Source organism: Leptopilina boulardi, unplaced genomic scaffold, assembly GCF_019393585.1.
Source record: "Leptopilina boulardi isolate dan_hultmark-lab unplaced genomic scaffold, ZJU_Lbou_2.1 LbouV2_169, whole genome shotgun sequence".
Classification (NCBI taxonomy): domain Eukaryota; kingdom Metazoa; phylum Arthropoda; class Insecta; order Hymenoptera; family Figitidae; genus Leptopilina; species Leptopilina boulardi.
In genome coordinates, this window is record NW_026137717.1 from 39,251 (window position 1) to 61,908 (window position 22,658).

Sequence of the window (22,658 nt, forward strand, 5' to 3'; positions counted from 1 at the left end):
GTAGAATTACTAGACGTGGATCTTTATTAAAGTTTCTAATTACTAAGTCAATTCATAGGAAATAATAACTGTATACATTATTAGATCTCAAAGGTATAGATTACAAATTGCAATCACCTAGAAAATCTATTAGAGATCACAGACAGAATTACGTGTGTTGAAAAAAAATGGCCGAACGTGGAAAAGGTGGTAAAGTCCAACAAATGTTTTTTACGTTTGGAAATTAGAGTTCTTGATACAGTTTGTTATTAGGAAAAATATATTTATTTTTGTAGTATTTACAATGTTAATACGAATTATTGATTCCAAAGCAATATTAAAATACCGATTTTAAGTAATTAAGAAATACAGTTGCTTCAAATATTTTTCTTAATATCGGTAAATTTATTCCTAAGAGAAATATTTTTCAAAGCAGCAGTGTGAAAATTTTCTCAACAGCCATAATTTTGAATTAATTCAACAATTATTAATTGTTACTTCGATATCGTTGGATTTTAACCGATACGGATGGTATATGCACTTAAAAAAAAATTATATTACTACCAATATGAAACAGTAGGATAACATAATCTTAATTTACAAACAAATGAAACATAATTTTCAATCATAAATTTACAATTTACAAGAGTATTTTTTCAGTAAGAATTTTTTGATAAAATAATAAAAATTCTGCTTTAAATTTCTAAGTAACAATAGCCCTGGTACAATAATTTTAATTCATTCTAATTCTTCATTTAACATATTTTCAACATCATCCAAAGTAAATTTATCAAAAGAAAATTTTACTTTCGATTGATAAATCCACATTTTAATAATCTTTAAACTTTTATAAGCATCCGAAGATTTTATTTCTTGAAAATCAAAAGATTGTTCACTAATCCTATTAATTTGATTGTTGTCACTAATTTTTCTCTTATTATTCAAATTCAATTCTTCTCCACAACTATTTTCACTATCTGCAATTTGAACCTCATTAATTTTTTTTTCATCTCCTTTTTGTACACAATTTACAATATCATCATCTGACAATGCCTGCCAACCACAATTATTATCATCATTTTCATACCAATTGCGAAAAATTTTTTCAAAATTTTTCAATAAGTAATTACCCGATGAAATACGACATAAATCAATGCACAATTGTTGGGGAAATTTTACAATATCATTATCAAAATTTAAATGATCTGATGTAACATCAACAAATTCCAAATCATTAATTAATTGTTGAGAATTTTGATTTTGATTATTTTTTTTATTATTATTAACATGATTATTTATCATTATTTCTTGATTATTATCATTTGAATATAATAATTCACCCAATAATGATTTCCATACTTTTTTTAGTGTTGAATTATTAACAGATGTCCATGAATTTTTAAGTAAAAGAAAAGAATCAAGATAGTTGAAATTTTTTAAATATTCCTCAATTCCCTCTATTTTATCGGCATATAAAAGATTTCGTAATAAATTTGTTTTATAATATTTTTTAGTTAGCAATATTGGTTCTTGATTAATTGGTTGAATTAATGACGATAAATTACATGGTAAATTGATGACTTCAATATTTTTGTTTATCGAATTTAATTCATTTAATGCAGGATGACATGGTGCATTATCGAGAATTAAAAGAATTTTTCCTTTTATTTCCAATTCTTGTTGAAAATTTAAAGCTTGTGGAATAAATATTTCCTCGAACCTAAAAATTCACAAATTTTATTAAAATATGAAATTTAAAATTTTAATTTAAATTATTTACGAATAGAAGGAAATTTTTTTTTCTTTTTACCAGCATCTGAATATTTTTTGAGTCATCGAAGCATTCTCCTGATTTGTGTAAATTAAATCAAGATCTTGTAATTTTTTTAAACTCTCATTTTTTTCATTGACTATTAAATTTTTTAAACAATCGGGTATTTCTGTTTTTCCAATTATTAACAATGGAGTACGCATATTACCAGCGGCATTTGAGCAAAATAATGCCGCTATACAATCTTCTTCTTTTTTTTCATCATCATTATTATCATCATCATTAAAATTTATATTTTCATATTTTTTCTTTGACAAATTAGTTATAATAGAAGTAACGAGTGTTCGCCAATAAATTCCCGCCTCATCGGCATTATAAATATTTTCCAATAATAAATTTTCTGTTAATATTTTTTCCTGTAAATAATTTGCAAAATTGTCGACATTTTTCGAATCATTTAAATTTAATAATTGTTCATCGTCTTTCATTTCGGATAATCGAATATTGTATCTTTTTTTAAATTTTGTTAACCAACCACTGCTTGCCTGTGGAAAATAGGGAAAAAAAAATTTATTATTTTAAGAGAAAAATTATTTAAATTGAAATTCAAATTAAAAATATTAATATTAATAATTTTATATTAATAATTTTATTATATTTATATCATTATTGTTATTATTTTTTTATAAAATATATAATCTATTATTATTATTATTATTATTATTATTATTATTATATACTTAAGTATATTAAGGAAATTAGTATTTTTTTATTAGGAAGCAAAATAATTAACAAAAAAAATAAATTCAATAGTGAAAATATTTTTATATTACTTTATTAAAGTTTTCTTATTATTTAGCATTTTATATAAGCGCGCTTTTTTCGACCTATAAGAGAGTTGTCGTAGCGCAAGCGCAATAGCGTTTAGGTAGGGTCATAGTTAAATTGAAATATTTATAGTATAAACATAACCTCTAAAGATATTCCAAATATTGAATAAATAAAATAATTCCCAAAAAATTATAAACTTACTTTAAAATCCAATGGACCATTTAGTTTTTGATTTAGAATTTTTGCTTTGTCACGTATTAATGGACCTGTTATTGATTCATTTCTATCTCTTGATTGTTGAAACCATTTAATAACAGCGGCATCTAAATATTCATTTTTTAATTTTTTAAATAATCTACGATGTTTATTTTCGGGATTTTTTAATTTTTCCATTATTTTTGATTCGGTTCGTAAAAATTTATAATACGAACTTTCACCAATTTCATATTCATGTAAAATTTCTTCTTTATCAATGCCCAATTTTATTTTCTTTATTATTTCAGCTTTTGTCTCCATATTTAAAAATGTTTTTTTTCTCTTTCGATTCATATTTAATATAAAAAAAACATATAAAAAAATTACACACACACAAATTTTTAACTGCCCGACACTAGATTTTTTGTTAGTTTACACCATTGCGTATAGAATTACGCGCATGATTGTCAGGAAAATAAATATGTATATATCACAAAGTATTATAAGGAGCACTCACTCTATTGCCCGTTTCGGAAAATTCTGCTCACATGGTTTTCCGATTCAATTAATGAAGTGTCCCATAACGATACTAACAACTCTAGCGGGAAAATTAATTACTACAGGTCACGTGATTTTATCGTCTGCTATGCTTGAATGTTTGTTGATTGTTTACACTGTATTCAGCAGCAGTATTTAGTTCGGGCCGGTTTTGAAATTTAATTTTGATTAGTTTAAATAATCAGAAATTGTAACTTCGTTAATAAAAATCAATTAAAATTTACCCCAAATTATTTCATTTATTTATCATATTAAACTCAATAAAAATCATCACTTCACAAAGTCAACAGTCTTTATTTACGAGCAGTAGCAGACGATATTAGGCGCAGACATATTGTGAAAAACTATAAAGTACATAGCTTTTCCTGTAGAGGCGTCCTAATCGTTATGGGACATTTCTCTAATTGATTTGGCGAAACCGTGGCTATCTGCTAAAGTGGAGTGAGTGCTCCTTATAATACTTCGTGGTATATATCAATAACTAACATAACCTAAAAATTAAATTTCTTTTAAGAATAGAAATTCTAAATATTATATTATTATTATTATTATTAAATTAATATTAATTTTTGTTTATAAATTATTATTTTTATAAGTTTGTCATAATTTATATTTAAATTAATTTAAATACTTTATAATTTTTTTCTGTTTTCCGATGCAGGTAAAAACAACTGGCATTAGAAAACTAAATCGTAAGAAAGAAATAGAGAATTTTAATTTTTTTAAAAATTTTCTTATATAGAATGAAAATTATATATATTTAGAATAATTTTTTTTATAGGTTAAGTTTGATGAAAGTTGTTTTTTTTTAATTGTAAAATGTAGTTTGATGTCCAGTAGTATAGGAGAATTAGCGCGCGAAAATGATAGAAAATTCAAATAATCTAAAAATTAGTTTTTCTTTTAAATTTTATTTTCTTTTTTTTCTTACATATATTTATTATTCTTTTATAATACTCTACTTAGGTGGTAATTTTTTTCAAATTAAGATAAATGCCACCAATTGAAGCAGTTAAAACTGCTTTTGGATCTAATTTTATTGGAACAGAAGTTTTTTCAGTATCAATCGAAATTTCATATTTGGAAATAATATGAATAATTCCTAATTTCGATTGCAATAGTCCGAGACGTTGACCTAATAATAAAAATTTAATATAATCAATTACATAACCTCAAAAAAAAAAAAAATTTTTAATTTTTTGGTATAGAAATTTTTTTGTTATATAATTTTACCAATACAAATATGTGGTCCCTCTCCAAATGGCATATAAACACATGGTGTTAGAGATTTTTTATTCTCCTCAGAAAAACGTTCGGGATCATAAATATTGGGATTTGAAAAATATTTTTCATCACGATGAAGACCAACCATTGGTACAATTATAACGGTTCCTTTTTCAATTTGTAAATTTGTTTCAGGAATTTTATAATCATTCAATGCAACTCTATCAAGATATGGTAAAATTGGATACAATCTTAATGTTTCCGATAATACCATATCTAAATACGGTAGTGTCATAACCTAAAAAAAATCAAAAAATTAAAAAAAAAATTTTTTTTTACTTTTTTTTTTAAACATAGATTGCAAAAATACCATGTCATATGTTATTTTTCCATCATTCGCTTGCAATGCTTCTTCAATTTCAAATCTTAATTTATTTTGCACATCAATATTAACAGCCAATTCATAAAAGGCAAATGACATTGTTGTTGATGATGTTTCAAATCCACCGGTAAAAAAAACAGCTGCTTGAGATACTAAATTGTCACCATGAAATTCTGCGGAATATATTATATTCTAAATATTATATTATTATTATTAAATTAATATTATTTTTTGTTTATAAATTATTATTTTTATAAGTTTGTCATAATTTATGTTTAAATTAATTTAAATACTTTATAATTTTTTTTCTGTTTTCAGGTGCAGGTAAAAACAAGTGGCATTAGAAAACTAAATCGTAATTTTATATATATATATATATATATACATATATACTCACTAAAATTATTATTATTATTTTGTGACGAATCATTTTCTTGGCTTTGTTTTAATTCAATAAGAAGATCAATAAGATCATTTCTTTTTGTTCCTGATTTAATACGTTCATTAATAGTGTCCCAAAAAACATTTCTTAAAAATTTTGTACTTTTTTTTGAAAATAATTGAAAACCCAATATATCAACAAAATCGGGTATAAAAAATATTGTTGTAAATTCAATAGATCGTTTTATATTAAATGTAAAAATTTCTCGTCCACATTTACGAAATTCAGCATCGGGATTATTTAATGAATTCACTTTTAATCCATATGCTGTTGTACCAATCATATCGGTTGTAAATTTTGCGCAAACTTCTTTCATTTCCAATGAACAAAAATTATCTAAAAAAAAGATTGAATAAATTTATTATTATTATACCCATTATAGACTTTTTTTTGTTTATTAAATTACTAACTTTTTGATAATTGTGATTCTAAATGCATATCCAAATCTTTGCCAACTTCTTCCATTAGTAGAAACATTTTTTTTAAACGTCCCGATGTAAAAATTGGCGTTAATTTTGAACGTACTTGTTTCCATGCGGGATTTTTAATCATAAAAAGATTTGAATTACCAATTTTATCATTGACACTTGCACGCGAATAACGATCGCCAAATGAATTAAAATCTTTAATTAAAATACGTTTTATTATTTCTGGATCGCGTAACAATAATGTTGGTCTATCGAGTAAATAAATTCCCACATATGGTTGTCCTTTGGCAATATTATAAATTTTTTTAAAATATAAACCAGGCGATATTTTCATTAATAAACATTTGCCAAAATTTCCAACAAATGCACTTGGTTTTATTTCCATTATTCCTTTTTTTGTCCAATGTTTAAATTTTCTTGTCATATATAGATAGGCAATTGTAATTGTTGTTAAAATTAAAATAATTAATGGAATCAATAAATTTGATAAAATTGCCATTTTTTTTATTAATTAATTTAATTAATTAATTTATACTTAATTAACTTTATTTAATTACTTTATCTTATTTATTTTTAATTATTAAGGTAATATATATTAATTTACATAAATTTTTTTTACAAAAGCACAAACTTGTTTCTTATACGACGTCTAATGGAAAACTAAATATAAATTTATAAAAGATTGTAAAAAAAAAAATTTGTTCACGTGCTAATGTTTATTATATATATATATATATATGCTACTATATATAATTCAAGAATGTAAATCTTATGCTCACTTACATAATTGGTTATTAGTATGTATGATAATAGACATAACAATTACTTGGCAAAAATTACTAAATGATAAATAGATTTTCATTATGTACTTAGTAAACAATTTTGATTGATTTTCTAATCGATTATTCTTGACAAGTCATTTTTTATTATTTCTTTTTATAAAAATAGTTTTGCATTAATTTTTTTTCAAATCCGACAATTCTGAAAATATTTTTAAAATTTATAAAAATTTTATTCAATAAGAATTCTTAAATAATAATAATAATAATATAATACCAATAATAATAAAAAATAATTATTATATAATAATAAAATGCTTGGTCTGTCCTTCTGTCCTAACTTGAAGTTGGCCTTTTCTGATTTTACGTGTTTTTGTTTTGAATAGTAATCTTATGACTTGTCAAATTTTGACAATTCTTTTTCACATTTTTGCCAAAGTTGTATAATTGTGTTTCCAAATTTCGGAATAAGTTTCTTTAAAATTCCAAATTCGAAAATTCAATTCACGAAGCTGAAGTACACAACGTTTACCAACGAAATTTTTTTTAAAGTTGTATATTGATTCAAAAATTGTATACAAATACAAAAAATTTATGATGAGCAAGAAAGATGCGCCAGGAAATTTCGTACAAGATAGTAAATTTGAAAAAAATTTATTTTTAAGGTACCAGGGGCCAACGAATACCTATTAAATATTAATTATAAAAACACAGGCCTCGAATCAACTTAAAGACACAAAAAAAGTCGTTTTAGTCGATTTATATTCCAAAAAAAAGTGGATTTGTTTTTTATTTTAACAAAAATATTTTACAGATTTTTAAATAAAAATTATTTTTTTTTAATAATAATCCTTTTGGAAGGGTTAAAGTTGAAATTTTTAGAAATAATTAAATTTCAAAAGATATTGATAATTTCCAAACAATTATTAAATTTTACAGAACTAAAAATAGATTATCAAACAATTTTTGGAAAATATTTTTTAAATTTAATTGAATTTCCGAAGATTGAAAATTGAGATTTTTGAAATTAATTGAAACTTTAAGTGATTTTTAATTAAAATTTTGAGATGATTTCACTAAAAATTTATTAGAAAATGAGGACAAAATACAATAATTTGAAAATCATTTTTAATTGAAAAATGGTTTCAGATAGTTGAATTTTCAAAGAATATTATTAAAATAGTTAAAAAATAATTGAATTTCCTTAGAGTTATAGGTAATTGAAATTATTAAATTTCAAAAAAAAATTTTCGATAGAAAATTTTAAAAATAATTAAATTTTAGATGCTTTTATATTCAAATCATTGAAAATTCAATTATTTTTGAATTCAAATTTTTGAGAATAATGAAATTTTATTTGATTTTAAATTTGGAAAATAATAGAATTTCAATTCATTTTGAATTGAAAATTTTGGGAAATAATTAAATTTTAAATGAAATTTTGGATAATAATTTAATTTAAGTTCATTTTTGATTCAAAATTTGCATAATAAAATTTTGAATAGAAATTTTAGAAAATAATTGAATTTTATTTCATTTTAAATTGAAAACTTGGTAAATAATTAAATTTTAAATTGAAAATTTTTGATAATTATTGGATTTTTAATTGATTTTGAATTAAAATTTCGGGTAATAATGTTTATTTTGAATTGAAATTTTTAAAAAATAATTCAATTTAATTGTGATTTTTTTTTAAATTATAAACAATTGTTAAATTTCATAAAAATTTTAATTGAAAAATAATTTTTATATAATTGAATTTGTGATGTATTTAATTAAAATTATTAAAAATAATTAATTTAGTGAAGAATCATTTTAGTTCAAAATTTGTTAAATAATTGAATTGAAGAAGATCTGAAGAAGATCTACATTTTATACTAAAAAAAATGTATTTTATTTACATTTTTTTTCAAATGTAAAAAAAAATGTCGCATTTTATTAAAATAAGTCGATAAAAGTCGTATTATTGAAAAAAAGTCGGAAAAAGTCGTATAATCCGAGGTCTGTAAACATATAATTTTCATTATTATCATTTAATATGTAATAATATTCTAATAAATTAAATTATTATTGATAATATTAATCTTTAATTTCTTTATAACAAACAATTAAATACTCAATTTGGCGCGCTTGCGCGCGTTTAATTTTGCTAGTAATTATAATAATATAGTAATGATTTCGAGTCAATATAATATTTCCAAATCGGATATTAAATATATTATAATCACACTATAATTTTGCTTTTAAATTAAAATTTTTACTTTTTCTTAATTAAAATTTTATTATTTTAAAAAAATTAAAAATATTTTTTTTTCTAAAGAAAAAGTTTTTCCAACGTAATGATAGAATTGTTGGCCCTGAAAAGGGCCGATTGTTATATAAATATTAAAAATAAAGCAATTATAATTACTCTTTAAGAGTTGTGTAATTTTTTTTTTTTCTTCATTTTTAGAAAAATGGATCCGTTTTCATCAAATATATTAAAACTTTTGTACAATCATCCCATGATATATTCACTTTTTCAGCAATTTTTTGCACTGTTATTTCTTCTTGACTTTTCAATATTTGTCTCACTTGTAAAATTTTATTCATAAAATCAATATCACTTGTTTCATCAGATGAATCATTATCATCGTCATCATTATTTTCCATGTCAATTTTTTCAATTCCCTTATAATGCTTTTTAAAGATACCATAAACTTTCTTTTGTGACAATGTATCTTCGGGAAAGGCAATTTTAATCATTTTATATGTTTCTTTTGCGGAAAAATCATTTTCATAACAAAATTTAATGCAGACATACTGATCGTACTTTGAGAAATTCATTTTTTTCATTTTGAAAAAAGAAAATTTAAAGAAATAAATTTTGGTTTTTCTATATTATATAGATTTTTAAAGAACACTATTTCGTCGTATACGTACAATTTTCAACTGAGTGAAATTTTAATATCAGAGAAAAATATTATGTTTACAAAATAAAGAAGGTTTGTCATATAATAGGAAACGAAAATTAAATAATGGGAGAGGTGGGGGGGGGAAGTTCTGTTCACAATAAATCATAAACAGAAATAAGAAATTTTTTCTAGAAAGATTTATTTCTATTTATTATTTCAATGATTTATTTTAATAAATAAATTTTATTTGTAAATATTTTTTTAAAAAATATAAAATTCGAAAATTAAATTTTTTTGAAAGTTATGAATACAAGAGGGGAGAGATATGCATATAGGGAGATAAAATTAGGTCAAGAATTTTTTTTTAAATTAAATTATTTATTATCCTTGAGAAAAAATTATAAAAATAGAAGAAAATATGTGACGATTTTTTTTTTAATTTCAATTTTTGTAAAGTGTAAATTTAAATGTTTGGAATTTTCCTCAAATTTTGATATAGGCCTTAAAATTCATCGTCAAATGGATAATATTTAAATCCTTTGTATCTAAATAGAATTATTTTAAAGATTTTTAATTAATAATAAAATAATTAATAATTATTTTATTTTTGTTATTTAATATTATTATTATTGTTATTATTATTATTAAATAATTTGTTTAAAAATTAAAAAAAAAAATTTTTTTAAACTTACTGAACTCCAGGGCAAGTTCGTTTTCCACAATCAAGTTTATCAATTTCCTCAATTTCTTCAGACGTCAATTTAAAATCAAAAATATCAAAATTTGCCTGGAGATTTTTTTCGGAACTTGATTTTGGAATTGCGATTGTACCAATATCAATCTAAAAATATAAAAAAAATGATCAAACTTGATACAACTTTTTTTTTAGTTTAAAAATTTATTTTTATAAATTTGTTTACAACTGTAAAAAATAAATTTTTTTTTCTTTATAAATAAAACTTAATTTTAAAAATAATAATTATTTTTTTTACCAAATATCGAAGGGCAATTTGAAATTTTGTTTTATTATATTTTTTGGCCAATTCAAAAATAATTTTTACATCTAAATTTAATTTTTCCAATGATTTAAAACCAGTCGTTGAACCTGGTGTATTTGGCGCACCAAATGGACTATATGCAATAATTGCAATATTTTTTTCACTACAAAATTGACGTAATTTTTTTTGTATTAAATTCACATGACATTCAATTTGATTTATTGTTGGCATAATTTTTGCATATGACAAAATTCTTGTTATTTGCATTGAATTAAAATTACTTAAACCAATGCTTTTTGTTAAATTTAATTCAATACATTTTTCCATTCCACGCCATGTTTCAATGTAATCGACGTCATTCTGAAAAAAAGAAAAAAAATTTATAACTTCTTTTTTTTAATATTAAATTTTTCGAAAAATTTTTTTAAAATTAAATTTTATTTTTTAAATTTAAAATAAAATTAGAAATTAAGAAAAAAAAATTAAAAAAAAAAAAAAAATGACACGCATATGAGAAAAGGAAAATTATTTTTTTTTCACCGAATCACACATTGGCCAGTGAATTAGATAGAGATCGATATAATCTAGTCCAAATTTTTTTAAAGAACTCTTGCAAGCTTCTACAACTTGTTGCTCTTTATGATCATCATTCCAAACCTTTAATGTTAAAAAAATTATGATCTTTAAATTTTGTTTCAATATACAATATATTTTTATTTTATATTATTATTATTATTATTAACATTATTATTATAATTATATATTAATATATTTTAATTATATATAGAAATATACACTACTCGAATGCAAAAAAAAAGGGTCACCCATCTTTAAAGTTACCCATCTATTGTTGCTTAACCTTCGAATATTTTCAAATTAAATAAATTGAGGCATTTGAAAAATTTTTTTTATCATATATAGATAAAAATAGAATAATTTAAAAAAAGTTAATGTTTTTTTATATATAGGAAGGAGAGGGGTAAAAAAATAAATTAAATTTTACAAATTAAATTATTAGCTAAATAAATTAAATAAAATAATATTATAATATTTACTTTGGTAACGATAAATAAATCTTCCCGCTTTACAGTGCCATCTGCAATTTTTTCTCGTACTACTTTACCAATTTCTCTTTCATTCCCATAAACAGCGGCGCAATCAAAATGCCGATAACCAATATTAATTGCATGTCGAATTGCATTTTCAACTTCCGATGGATTATTCTAAATATTTTTTTTTTTAGAATCATTTTTATTATTTCTATAAATTTTTTTTTTTAATATTTATATAAAAAAAAATTGCTATAAACAATATAATTTTTTTGGTTAAAATGTTTTATTTATATATATATATATGTATATGTAGGTTATGTTTATAATTAAAAATTATAACAAGAAATTTTGAATTATAATTTTAAAGATACAAATAAAATATTATTTTTTTTTTTTGAAAAATTAAAAATAAAGAAATAAAATACATACAACACCCTGCCAGGTACCAAGTCCAAGAACTGGTGCTTTTATTCCATTATTCAATGTTATTAAAGGGACTGACATGTTTTTAAAAATATTTTAATAAAAAAAAAATATTTGGGGCTTTGAAGTAAGAGAAATATAATTTTTTTTTTAATTAAAAATTACACTATTGAATTTTAAAATACATTAGCAATAGGCGGTGAAGGAGGTTCTATCAAGACCAAGTCCAAGTACAAAACACAAGTGCAAATTTATTGTACTTGGATGCGCGCGCAACGTATTGCCAACTGTCGCTGAGGCGCAGTTGAAAATACTGGTTTGCGTCAGTTTCCGTTCCCTTGGTGCCGGCTCTTTAAATTTTTTGTTTAAAATTAAACAACGTGGGATTCAATTTTTAATTATAAATTAAATAAATTAAATATAATTGCTGCAATTGCTGGTTGCATTTAATTAAGTGAGGTAAGTAATCTTAAAAAAATAAATAATATTATTTTGAAAATAAAAAAATTGTGGGTTATGTGTACATAACCTATATGCAGTTTTAAAACATTGAAAGTAATTTTACATTTTTCACAGCGGAATAAAATTGTAATTGTTGACAATGACCACTGAACTCTATATATCTGGAATGCTGTCTGTCATTGAAAGTCGCGAGCCGAGAGAGAGGTCTGATTCCTGTATTCCCCTCTTTGTCGGTACAGGTCCATTAGAAAATATTTAACAGTATGTATACGTGAACATGACATAACACTTAACAGTAAACTTTTGGAACGTATTGTACTACGCCTGCGTAGTTTAGCAAGAGAAGGAGAGGGATACAAGAATGTGACCTCTCTCTCGGTTCGCGACCATCAATGTCAGACATCATTCCAGATATATATAGAGTTCAGTGAACGTAACCGGAATCCTAACCGCAAACGCAACCGGAAGAATGAGTTAGAGAAGGACAAACAACCTATCTATCCTTCTCTAACTCATTCTTCCGGTTGCATTTGCAATTACGATTCCGGTTACGTTTCTATTCTGCTTAGGCCTTCATTGGCAACTCTGTTGAATGGTATGTATTCATAGTTTCGGCTTAAAAAGAACTTTGATCGATTTATTATTTCAATGAATCGAGCTTAAGACGATAAAGGCGCTTGTACAATTCACAAATTCTAAGTATACTCTTGTCAAAATTTATACTAATTTTGATTGGCCTTGCTCATGGAGAATTTTCAAAAAATAAGAAAATTTCGAAATTCTCTATGAGCAAAGCCAATAAAAGTTAGTGAAACTTCTGACAAAATTCCGAGGATACTCAGAATTTGTGAGGGTGTATACAATCGTCTTAAGGGTGCATTCACACCTTATTTCGGAATTTTTATTTTTTTGAGAAAATTCTCCTCCTACTCTTTATATAGTTGAGGCTGTTCTACAATACTTTCTTTATATCGATAAATTTTATTATCCAGAAAATAAAATAAAAACAACGATGAATTATAAATTAAAATTTACTTAATGTCTTAATTACTTTTTTTTTTAATTTAAAAAATTAATTAGTTAGGTTTTATGATTAGGATATTTCTATTTTTTTATTACAGTATAACAATCAGAATACATTGTTTTTGAGTGCGGTAATTATATAAAATTTTAAACTAGATTTGCAATTTATTAAATTGATAGATATTGTCCCTTCTCTCCCTTCGTGCCATTTGATATTAGTTTCTTTTGTTATTTAAACTTCCACCATGTCGTCATTTTTTGCCTGAAAATAATAATAATAATTTTTACATTGTAACTTCTCATATATGTGATACTGGACAAATGTTCCAGATAAAATTCATTAAAGCTGTTTTACAATACTTTCTTTACATTGGTAGATTTGCAAATTTCCCAAAAAATAAAAAAAAAATTAAAAACAACGATAAATGAAAATTTAATGATTTAGCCCCTTATCTCCTCCTGAAATTTGAATTTAGTAAAAAGTGAGCTACTAATTTTACTAAATTTTTAGTAAAAAGTGACTAAAAATTAGTGAAAATTCTTTCTAATTTAAATTAGTAGCTGATTTTTTAGTAATTCAGATTTAGAGAGTCCCTTCTTACCTTTAGATATTCCATTTCTTTTCTACCTCGTCGTTTTATTTCCCTTGTATCTTCAAAAACCATACCATATTCATCTCCTGCCTGAACATAATAATAATAATAATAATAATAATAATAATAATAATAATAATAAATTTTAATAAATTATACTAAATTATAATAATAAAAATAAAATATAAATTACTACAAATAATATAAGCTTATATATTTATATATCGATTTATCGAAATGTTATATGTATAATATATGTGATGTATTCCACGCCAAAGTGTAAGTCCATCTGCAATTGCATTTCCGATTTTTTTGAGAATTTTTTTTCTTTTAGTACTAATTGAGACTAGCTTCCATGAATTTTTACAAATTTTTTTAGCAACCCGTTTTCGAGTTGTGGAATTTTAAAATTGGGGAATTTTCATGACTTTTAATTTTTGAATGCTCATAATTTCCGTAAAAATGCATTAATTTTAAAAGTCTTTTTTTCAAAATGTGTGTTTTTAAACGTACATTTCAAAAAAAATAGAAATTTTTTTTTTCAAACTATATTACTATCAAATTTTTGAGTTTTAATGATAAGGGCGCACTCACACCTTTTGGCTGCCTGCCTGCCTGCAGGAGTTGTCATGGCAACGTGTAGGAGTAACAGAGAGAGAAAATTCGAATTTGAATTTACTATCTCTGCTGTTACTCCTTCACGTTGCCATGACATCTCCTGCAGGCAGGCAGGTAGCCAAAAGATGTGAGTGCGCTCTAAAAAGTCATTTTTCGCATTTGACGTACTAATCGACTTTTTTCAAAATTTTTTTTAAAAAACTACTTCTTTTTATGAAATTTTTAAGCCTAGTCCGATAATGAACAAACAATTTTTACAATATTTTCGAAATTTTTCAAAAATTTTTGAATTTTTTAAAAATATTTTTGGTTTTTTTTTAAACTACGTAACTTTATGTATTTTGATGCGCTGATTACGAAAATCATAGTGAGAATACCCAAAAATTTGATTTTTATGGTGAAAACCATAAAAAAAGTACCAAAATTTATGGTTTTTTTCGTTTATTGGGTAAAATATGCAAAATTAAAAAAAATGCGTAAGATATAAAAAATGTATTTTAATAAGATTAATAACTTTTGTTTGAACATTTTTTTTAATTTGCATATTTTACCCAATAAACGAAAATAACCTATAAATTTTGGGTCTTTTTTTTATGGTTTTCATCATAAAAATCAAATTTTCGGGTATTGTCACTATGATTTTCGTAATCAGCGCATCAAAATACATAAAAGTACGTAGTATAAAAAAACCAAAAAAAAAATTTTTTTTCGCCATTGACATGAAAAAGTGTCTTTTTTGTGCCTGTTTTGGACAGATAAAGTAGCACTTTTATGGCGAATTCTTCTAATTGCCTACGACATATACAGGGTGTTCCAAAAGTATGGAAACTTGCAAATATCTCAAAAAGTACGAATTTTCGTAAAAAATGTTCAATACAAAAGTTGTACCAAACAAAAAGATCTACATTGTTGAAACCAAAAAATTGGGCCCTGGGCCCAATGTTGGGCCCTACAATGAAAAAAGTAGTTTTCTTAAATGAGACCACTAATTTTGAATATCAAATTCGTAATCCCCATGAAATTCTGCGTTCAGACATGTAGTATAAGTGCCGAAAATATTGGGCTCAATCGAAGATATCGGGCCCAACATTTTTCGACAAAGAAATAAATTTAAAAAATCGTATCTTTGGGGGTTTTTGGGGTCACAGGATTACAAAATTCAAAGCTACTTTTCAAATTGGGCACAGAGCCCAATGTAGGATTCCGCGGCCCGATGTAAGGCCCACAGTAAAAAAATAAGTCTAAATGCCAAAAATATTGGGCCCAATATTTTTGGCATTTGTACTACAAAACTAAATCAAAAATTTCATGACGATTACGAAATGGATACTAAAAATTAGTGGGTTTTATTTTAGACAACTAATTTTTTTACTGTGGGCTTTACATTGGGCCGCGGAATCCTACATTGGGCTCTGTGCCCAATTTTTAAAGTAGCTTTGAATTTTGTAATCCTGTGACCCCAAAAACCCCCAAAGATACGATTTTTTAAATTTATTTCTTTGTCGAAAATGTTGGGCCCGATATCTTGGATTGGGTCCAATATTTTGGGCACTTATACCACATGTCTGAATGCAGAATTTCATGGAGATTACGAATTTGATATTCAAAATTAGTGGTCTCATTTAAGAAAACTACTTTTTTCATTGTAGGGCCCAACATTGGGCCCGGGGCCCAATTTTTTGGTTTCAACAATGTAGATCTTTTTGTTTGGAACAACTTTTGTATTGAACATTTTTTACGAAAATTCGTACTTTTCGAGATATTTGCAAGTTTCCATACTTTTGGAACACCCTGTATATATATATATATATATATATATATATATATATATATATTTCTTTAAAATTGTTTCACTTTTTCATAACAATGGCGAAAAAAATAGCGTATGTGGCTCGCACGTAGTAATTTTTAGGTTCGGATGATTTCAATACTCGCTGTCTGTGCGACTTTGGTTCTACTTGGCTCGTCTTCGTCTCACCTACGTCGCACTAACGACAGCTCGTACTGAAAATTACATCCTCACCTAAAAAGTACTACTTTACGTGCTTGCCACATAATATACTATTTTTAATTCAAAATTCAAAGATTTTTTAAAAATTCCGAAAATATTGTAAAAATTGTTTGCCCATTATCGGGCTAGGCTTAAAAGTTATTCGTAAAAAGAATTAGTTTTTTTTTTAAAATTTTGAAAAAAACGATCAGTACGTCAAATGAGAAAAATTAAGACTTTTTTTCATTAAAACTCAAAAATTTGATAGTAATATCGTTTGAAAAAAAAATTTCGATTTTTTTTTTGATAAGTACGTTTAAAAACACACATTTTGTAAAAAAAGACTTTTAAAATTGATGCATTTTTAAGGAAGTTATGAGCATTCAAAAATTAAAAGTCATAAAAATTCTCCAATTTTTGAAAATTCCACAACTCGAAAACGGGTTGCTAAAAAAATTTGAAAAAATTCATGGAAGCTAGTTTCAATTAGTACTAAAAGAAAAAAATCGGAGATGCAATTGTAGATGGACTTACACTTTGGCCTGGAATACATCATATATATAACACAGATTTGCTATATTAAATTTTTTTTAAAACACCTTTTTTCAATATTGAAATTTATTTTTAAAACACTGTACCTCACTTGTTGTTGGCGTTATTGTTGTTGTTGTTGTTGTTGTTGTTGTTGTAGTTCGTCTTCTTCGACATGATGTGTGAATAATGAGACAACTTATTATTACAAGAATATAAAATGTAAATTTAAGAGACATAATTTTATATTTTTTGAATCTTTTTTTGTATTTTGAATCTTGTTGGGAAAATGAAAGAAAAAATTATTAAATTATGCGATTTTAATACTTTTTCCACAATTTATATATTTATATATACTACCTCCTTCATTAATAGATAAAAATAAGAAAAATTTTATATTATCAAATTATTATTACTATTATTATTATCATTATTGTTACAAATTCTTGTGAATAAGATAAAATTTTTACAAATAAATCACGTTTTCAACTTGAATATATACAATATTTATAAAAATAAAACGTGAAACTATGCAATAAAAAAAAATTAATTTAATTCTTGCATATTTTCACGTATTATTAAAATTTATTTATCATAATACACGTAATAAAAAAAATTTTTTTTTAATTAAATCATTATTGAAATTTACAATTATTTTTTGAAATTTTGCAAAAATAAAATTAAAAAACCCAAATTTGCAATCACAGAAAATTAAAAGGCATTAAAATAAGCTGCAACGCTTATTATTTTAATCCAATTTTGCTTATTTTAATCCATTTTGGTATTAAAATATGTAAAATTGGATTAAAATAATGAGCGTTGCAGCTTATTTTAATGCCTTTTAATTTCTTGTGATTCTATATTTTGGCACAAGGTTTTTGCATTAAGGTATACAAGTACTAATTTTTAAAAATTAATTTTGCCGCCATTTTAGCGGAAGAGGCGCCATCGTTTGAATGCAATTTTAAGGCCGGTTTATAATTTTACATATAATTTTTAAGGCAATTTTCGACATAACCTCAAAAATAAAAGAACGAAAAGGCGCGCTTTACGATTCATCAAAATTTGAATTTTTTTCCCTCCTCCCTAAAATCGTGAACCCACAAAATATTATTCCCTCATATCTAGTAATTTTTTTTTGGTCACATGCAAACCTGGAATACTCTTCCCCCAAAAATAGACAGGAAGAATTATTGCAGAAATTTTAATATATATATATATACATATATACCAACATATATGTATATATATATATATATATATATTTTCTTATCATTCAGGTGATCGTTTTTCATTCGTACATACACATTGAAAAAGAAGGAAAAACACAGAAAAATTAAAAGTTGAACCAAAAAAAAAAAAAAATTCGTGTAGGAATTTCGGGAAAAATTTAAAATTTTAAATAAAATATGCAATCCGCGGAAAAAATGTTAAGTCTAAAGTGGACGAGTTTTCCCTCGCAATTGGCAATTTCAATGGATACATGTTATGAAAAACAACAATTTGTCGACGTATCACTTGTATGTAAAGATGGTACAATATTAAAATGTCATAAAATGATATTGGCAAATGCAAGTACATTTTTTTCACGTCTATTAATTGTTGCAAATGATCATCCACATCCAATGATTATTTTACATGATATTGAAGCTGATGATTTAAAGACAATTATTAATTTTATGTATTGCGGTGAAATACAAGTTGTGCAAAGTGAGGTTAGAAGATTATTAAAAATAGCAAATATCCTCGAAGTAACCGGTCTTACGCAAATACAAACAATTGAAACAGGAAGTCCAATAAGTCATCAACATGATAGTATTTTTGAAACAGCTAGTGGAAGTAAAAATAATAATAATAATGGTACTGAGGTTATAAATTCATTTAATAAATCAATCATCGGACAAAGATTTGACTCAAGTAGTAGTAATAGTAGTGGGGGCACACGTTTTGATTCAAATATAACAACAACAACAACTACAACAATAAGTAGCAATAATCGAAATTACGAAACAAATAATAGTAATCCATTTGCTGGATCAAAATATGAAGTAAATTCACCGAGATATGATTATAATTCATCGATACGTTTTGATGGTAATTCAACTGGATTACGTTATGAAACAGGAAGAATGCAAATTACACAACGATTACCTTTAAGAAATAATAGAGAAATTTTATCGCCAAAAAAATTAGAAATTACAAATCGTTGCTCACAAGAATCACGTAAAGAAATAAGTACAGAAATTATACAAAATAATCGTTTACGTTTGGCTAAAGCTGGAATTGATATTCAAGAAGGTTTGAATTCAAATTAATTATATTTTCAATGTCCCACATAGTACGACTTCTTGCTATGAGGTTACTGTAAGGATATATCTGTAGGGGTTGTAAGATTACCGCGTGTAAGCCTACAGTAAACTTGAGATGATCTTAAAATTTTCACTATTACAGTAAGCTTACACAGTAAACCTAAGGTAAGCTTACACAGTAAGATTGTGGTAAGTTTACATGGTAAGGTTGTGGTAAGCTTACACGGTAAGGTTGTTGTAAGCTTCCCGTGAGGTTACTGTAAGGTTGCTGTAAGGTTACTGTAAACATAGAATGTTATTAATAAATAAATTTTATTAATATTTATGCGCAGTAGTTTTCTATAGAACATACGGCTGCGCAGTAAATTTTATTTAACAAACCCTATTGGGGTTTATGAAGTACTTTAGCAAATATATAATTTTAAAAAAAAATTTATAATATAATATATATATTTTAATATAATTATTTTTAATATATTTTCATATTACTCTATGTTTACAGTAACCTTACAGCAACCTTACAGTAACCCCCTACTGAAAATCCCTGTATAAGATCTTGTACAATTTCCTGTACAGGATCAGCAACTGAACTTGTACAAGTTCTGACCAGTTCCTGTACAAGAAAATGCATACGAATTTGGAACAAGTTCATATGTGAGATCTTGTACAAGAAAGATACTTGTACAAGAAAATGTACATGATCTTGTACAATTTCATGTATAAGTACTTGTACATGAACACGTTCATGTTCTTGCACATGTATAGTTATAAATTTTTTTTTTTTAATACAATTTGAGGGGCTGATAGTAAAAATGGTTTAAAATAACATTGGGAGCAAAAGTGGGATAAGTGACTTGGGAGCAAAAACGGGTTAAAATGATTCGTGTAATTTATTGATAAATTCATTATATTATCGATTAAAAAATATTAATTATAATAAAATATGCATTTTTTCCTATTGTTAATATTTTTTAATCGATAATATAATGAATTTATCAATAAATTAAACGAGTCATTTTAACCCGTTTTTGCTCCCAAGTCACTTATCCCACTTTTGCTCCCAATGTTATTTTAAATCATTTTTACTATCAGCCCCTCATTTGAGATTTTGATAATTTTTAACCACTAAGATTCGTACTCTCTAAATTTGAATCAACTAAAATCCGCTGATTGGCAGCGAATAGTCGCTGATTGAAAAAGCTATAAGTATATGCAGCTGCGAATCAGCGACTAACAACTATTTCAATCAGCGGAATACTCCATTTTAAAAATAAATTTATCTTCCGACGAAAATGACCGACGTTCGACGATTCGTGTTTCGCTATTTTATAGCTGTATCAGCTGATTTGCAGTGAAAACTTTATTCGCTGATTCAAACAGTGAAATTTTAGCTAATTCAAATTTAGAGAGTGGGTTGTGTCACTCATTATTCACATCACCTGTGACGTGCTTTTTTTTAGACAAAATTCATGAGTTTATAGGGTCGTAGATTTCTATGCAAGAAAAGTTTGGAACATGTACTATATTTGCTTCAAGTCCATGACGTAAATACTCTCCTCCACTCAATGCGAAATTTGCTTAAAATCCATGCGCTTTTCGGATGGATTTCTTGCAACGGAGATAGAAATGATAGTGCGCATGCGTGACTCCCGTTCACGTGTCGCTCGAAGGGTCCAGTCCCATTTGCAAGAAATCCATCCGAAAAGCGCATGGATTTCAAGCAAATTTTATATAGAGAGAAGGAAGGCAATTTTATCATGTTTCTTTAAGCGTTTATAGTTTACAGATCAATCAGAATTAGTATACATGTTTTTCTAATTTCACACAACGTTTATTCATGTAATAAACACAAGATTTCATCAAAAAAGCAACAGTGGCTCATGTGAATATAGTATGATTTTTCTCTCCGTGTATAACAACCTTACCGTGTAAGCTTATACAGGTGGCTGGAAGAAAGAAAAAAGTTTACCTACGATGCTCCTGCTGCTCAATGGTATATCAAGTCATTTCATAGAATAAAGTTTGCCTAAAGCATATTGAGGAATTTTTAGAGTTTTTGGAACGAGATGAAGGATTCGGCATTTGGTCAGAACAAGCTGGAGAGTCAATTCATCGCGAGTTTCTAAAGTTTTGAAATCGGAGATAGTTAAATAATATTAGAGATCCTATAATTATCCCATAAAGTTGAAGGAAGCTGTAGTGGACTTTTCTTCTAAGCACATTTAATAATTCTGTGATCATAACAATTATTATTTTTTTAATGATTTGAAAGAATATTTTTTAATAATTTCCCAAATCACCCCGAAAAAGGGGCAATACTCTCGCAAATGAACAGCTATGATTTTGGGTCAAGGTTTTCTCGACTCAGGGGATTCTATGAAATGACTTGATACCATTGAGCAGCAGGAGCATCGTAGGTAAACTATTTTTTTTCTTCCAGCCACCTGAGATGATCTCAAGGCTTACACGGTAAACTTAAAAACCCTATACAGATATCCTTACAGTAACCTCACAGCAATAAGTCATGCTATGTGGATACTCAAAATTTCAAATCTTAAAAATTATAACCGTAGAATTTTTTGCTTTTTGCAATGAAGAGAATTTAAAAAAAAAATTTAATTTTCAGTTAACAGACCAGGAACAAGTAGAAGTCCCCAACTACAACAATTGGGAACAAAACGAAAAGAATCCGAATCTAATCCCTTGAGTTGGACACGTGTTTTAAATATGTTATCACGTGACAATCAATTACCGGTAAAAAAACTTTGTATGATGGATGAAGTTGAAATATCGCCAAGTAAAATTACAACACAACAATCACAGTCTTCGATACAATTTTCTCCACGCGCTTCCAATTCATTAGAACCAATTGAATTATTTATTAAAGACGACAATGAATTTCCATTTGAGACAAATAATGCAAATATCTGATCTTTAATCACAAATAATGATAATAATAAAAATAATAATAATAATAATAATAGTGGTGATTCACTTGATATATCGGTTATTAAATCGTTTGAATCTGGTATCGAAGAATTGGAGGATAATGATTTTGGTCTTGAGATTGTTGCACGATGGAAAATGAAAGATTAATTTTTTTTATTAAACATTTTTCGACGATTTTTTAAGTTTTTTGGAGTATTTTTTTTGTAAAATTGTAAATAGGGGGGAGA

The 22,658-nt window shown here is 25.4% G+C and overlaps 4 protein-coding genes across 5 annotated transcripts; 1 reads left to right on the forward strand and 3 right to left on the reverse strand.

The window, feature by feature from the left end:
- Positions 1-241: 241 nt before the first annotated feature.
- On the reverse strand, positions 242-3,344 carry LOC127277506 (jerky protein homolog-like). Its single transcript, XM_051298675.1, has 3 exons — positions 2,783-3,344; positions 1,790-2,295; positions 242-1,699 (listed from the first exon to the last, which is right to left on the reverse strand). Exons 1-3 carry the CDS (start codon positions 3,128-3,130, stop codon positions 718-720), a joined length of 1,836 nt encoding a protein of 611 aa, XP_051154632.1. The 5' UTR covers positions 3,131-3,344; the 3' UTR covers positions 242-717.
- An 881-nt stretch (positions 3,345-4,225) lies between these two features.
- On the reverse strand, positions 4,226-6,469 carry LOC127277508 (cytochrome P450 6k1-like). The gene is made up of 5 exons (XM_051298676.1): positions 5,793-6,469; positions 5,338-5,718; positions 4,929-5,113; positions 4,568-4,856; positions 4,226-4,469 (listed from the first exon to the last, which is right to left on the reverse strand). Exons 1-5 carry the CDS (start codon positions 6,307-6,309, stop codon positions 4,297-4,299), a joined length of 1,545 nt encoding a protein of 514 aa, XP_051154633.1. The 5' UTR covers positions 6,310-6,469; the 3' UTR covers positions 4,226-4,296.
- Positions 6,470-9,840: 3,371 nt separating this feature from the next.
- Positions 9,841-12,185, reverse strand: LOC127277512 (aldo-keto reductase AKR2E4-like). Of its 2 annotated transcripts, XM_051298681.1 has the most exons (6): positions 11,963-12,183; positions 11,537-11,704; positions 11,022-11,138; positions 10,476-10,841; positions 10,176-10,324; positions 9,841-10,028 (listed from the first exon to the last, which is right to left on the reverse strand). In XM_051298681.1, exons 1-6 carry the CDS (start codon positions 12,035-12,037, stop codon positions 9,986-9,988), a joined length of 918 nt encoding a protein of 305 aa, XP_051154638.1. In that variant the 5' UTR covers positions 12,038-12,183; the 3' UTR covers positions 9,841-9,985. The 2 variants fall into 2 exon arrangements, with proteins under 2 accessions (XP_051154638.1, XP_051154639.1); XM_051298682.1 differs by lacking the exon at positions 11,022-11,138 and having other exon boundaries at positions 11,963-12,185.
- A 74-nt stretch (positions 12,186-12,259) lies between these two features.
- Positions 12,260-22,428, forward strand: LOC127277510 (protein abrupt-like). The gene is made up of 3 exons (XM_051298678.1): positions 12,260-12,415; positions 18,454-19,471; positions 22,109-22,428. The coding sequence occupies exons 2-3, from the start codon at positions 18,583-18,585 to the stop codon at positions 22,411-22,413; spliced, it is 1,194 nt and encodes a 397-aa protein (XP_051154635.1). The 5' UTR covers positions 12,260-12,415; positions 18,454-18,582; the 3' UTR covers positions 22,414-22,428.
- The last annotated feature ends 230 nt before the right edge of the window (positions 22,429-22,658 follow it).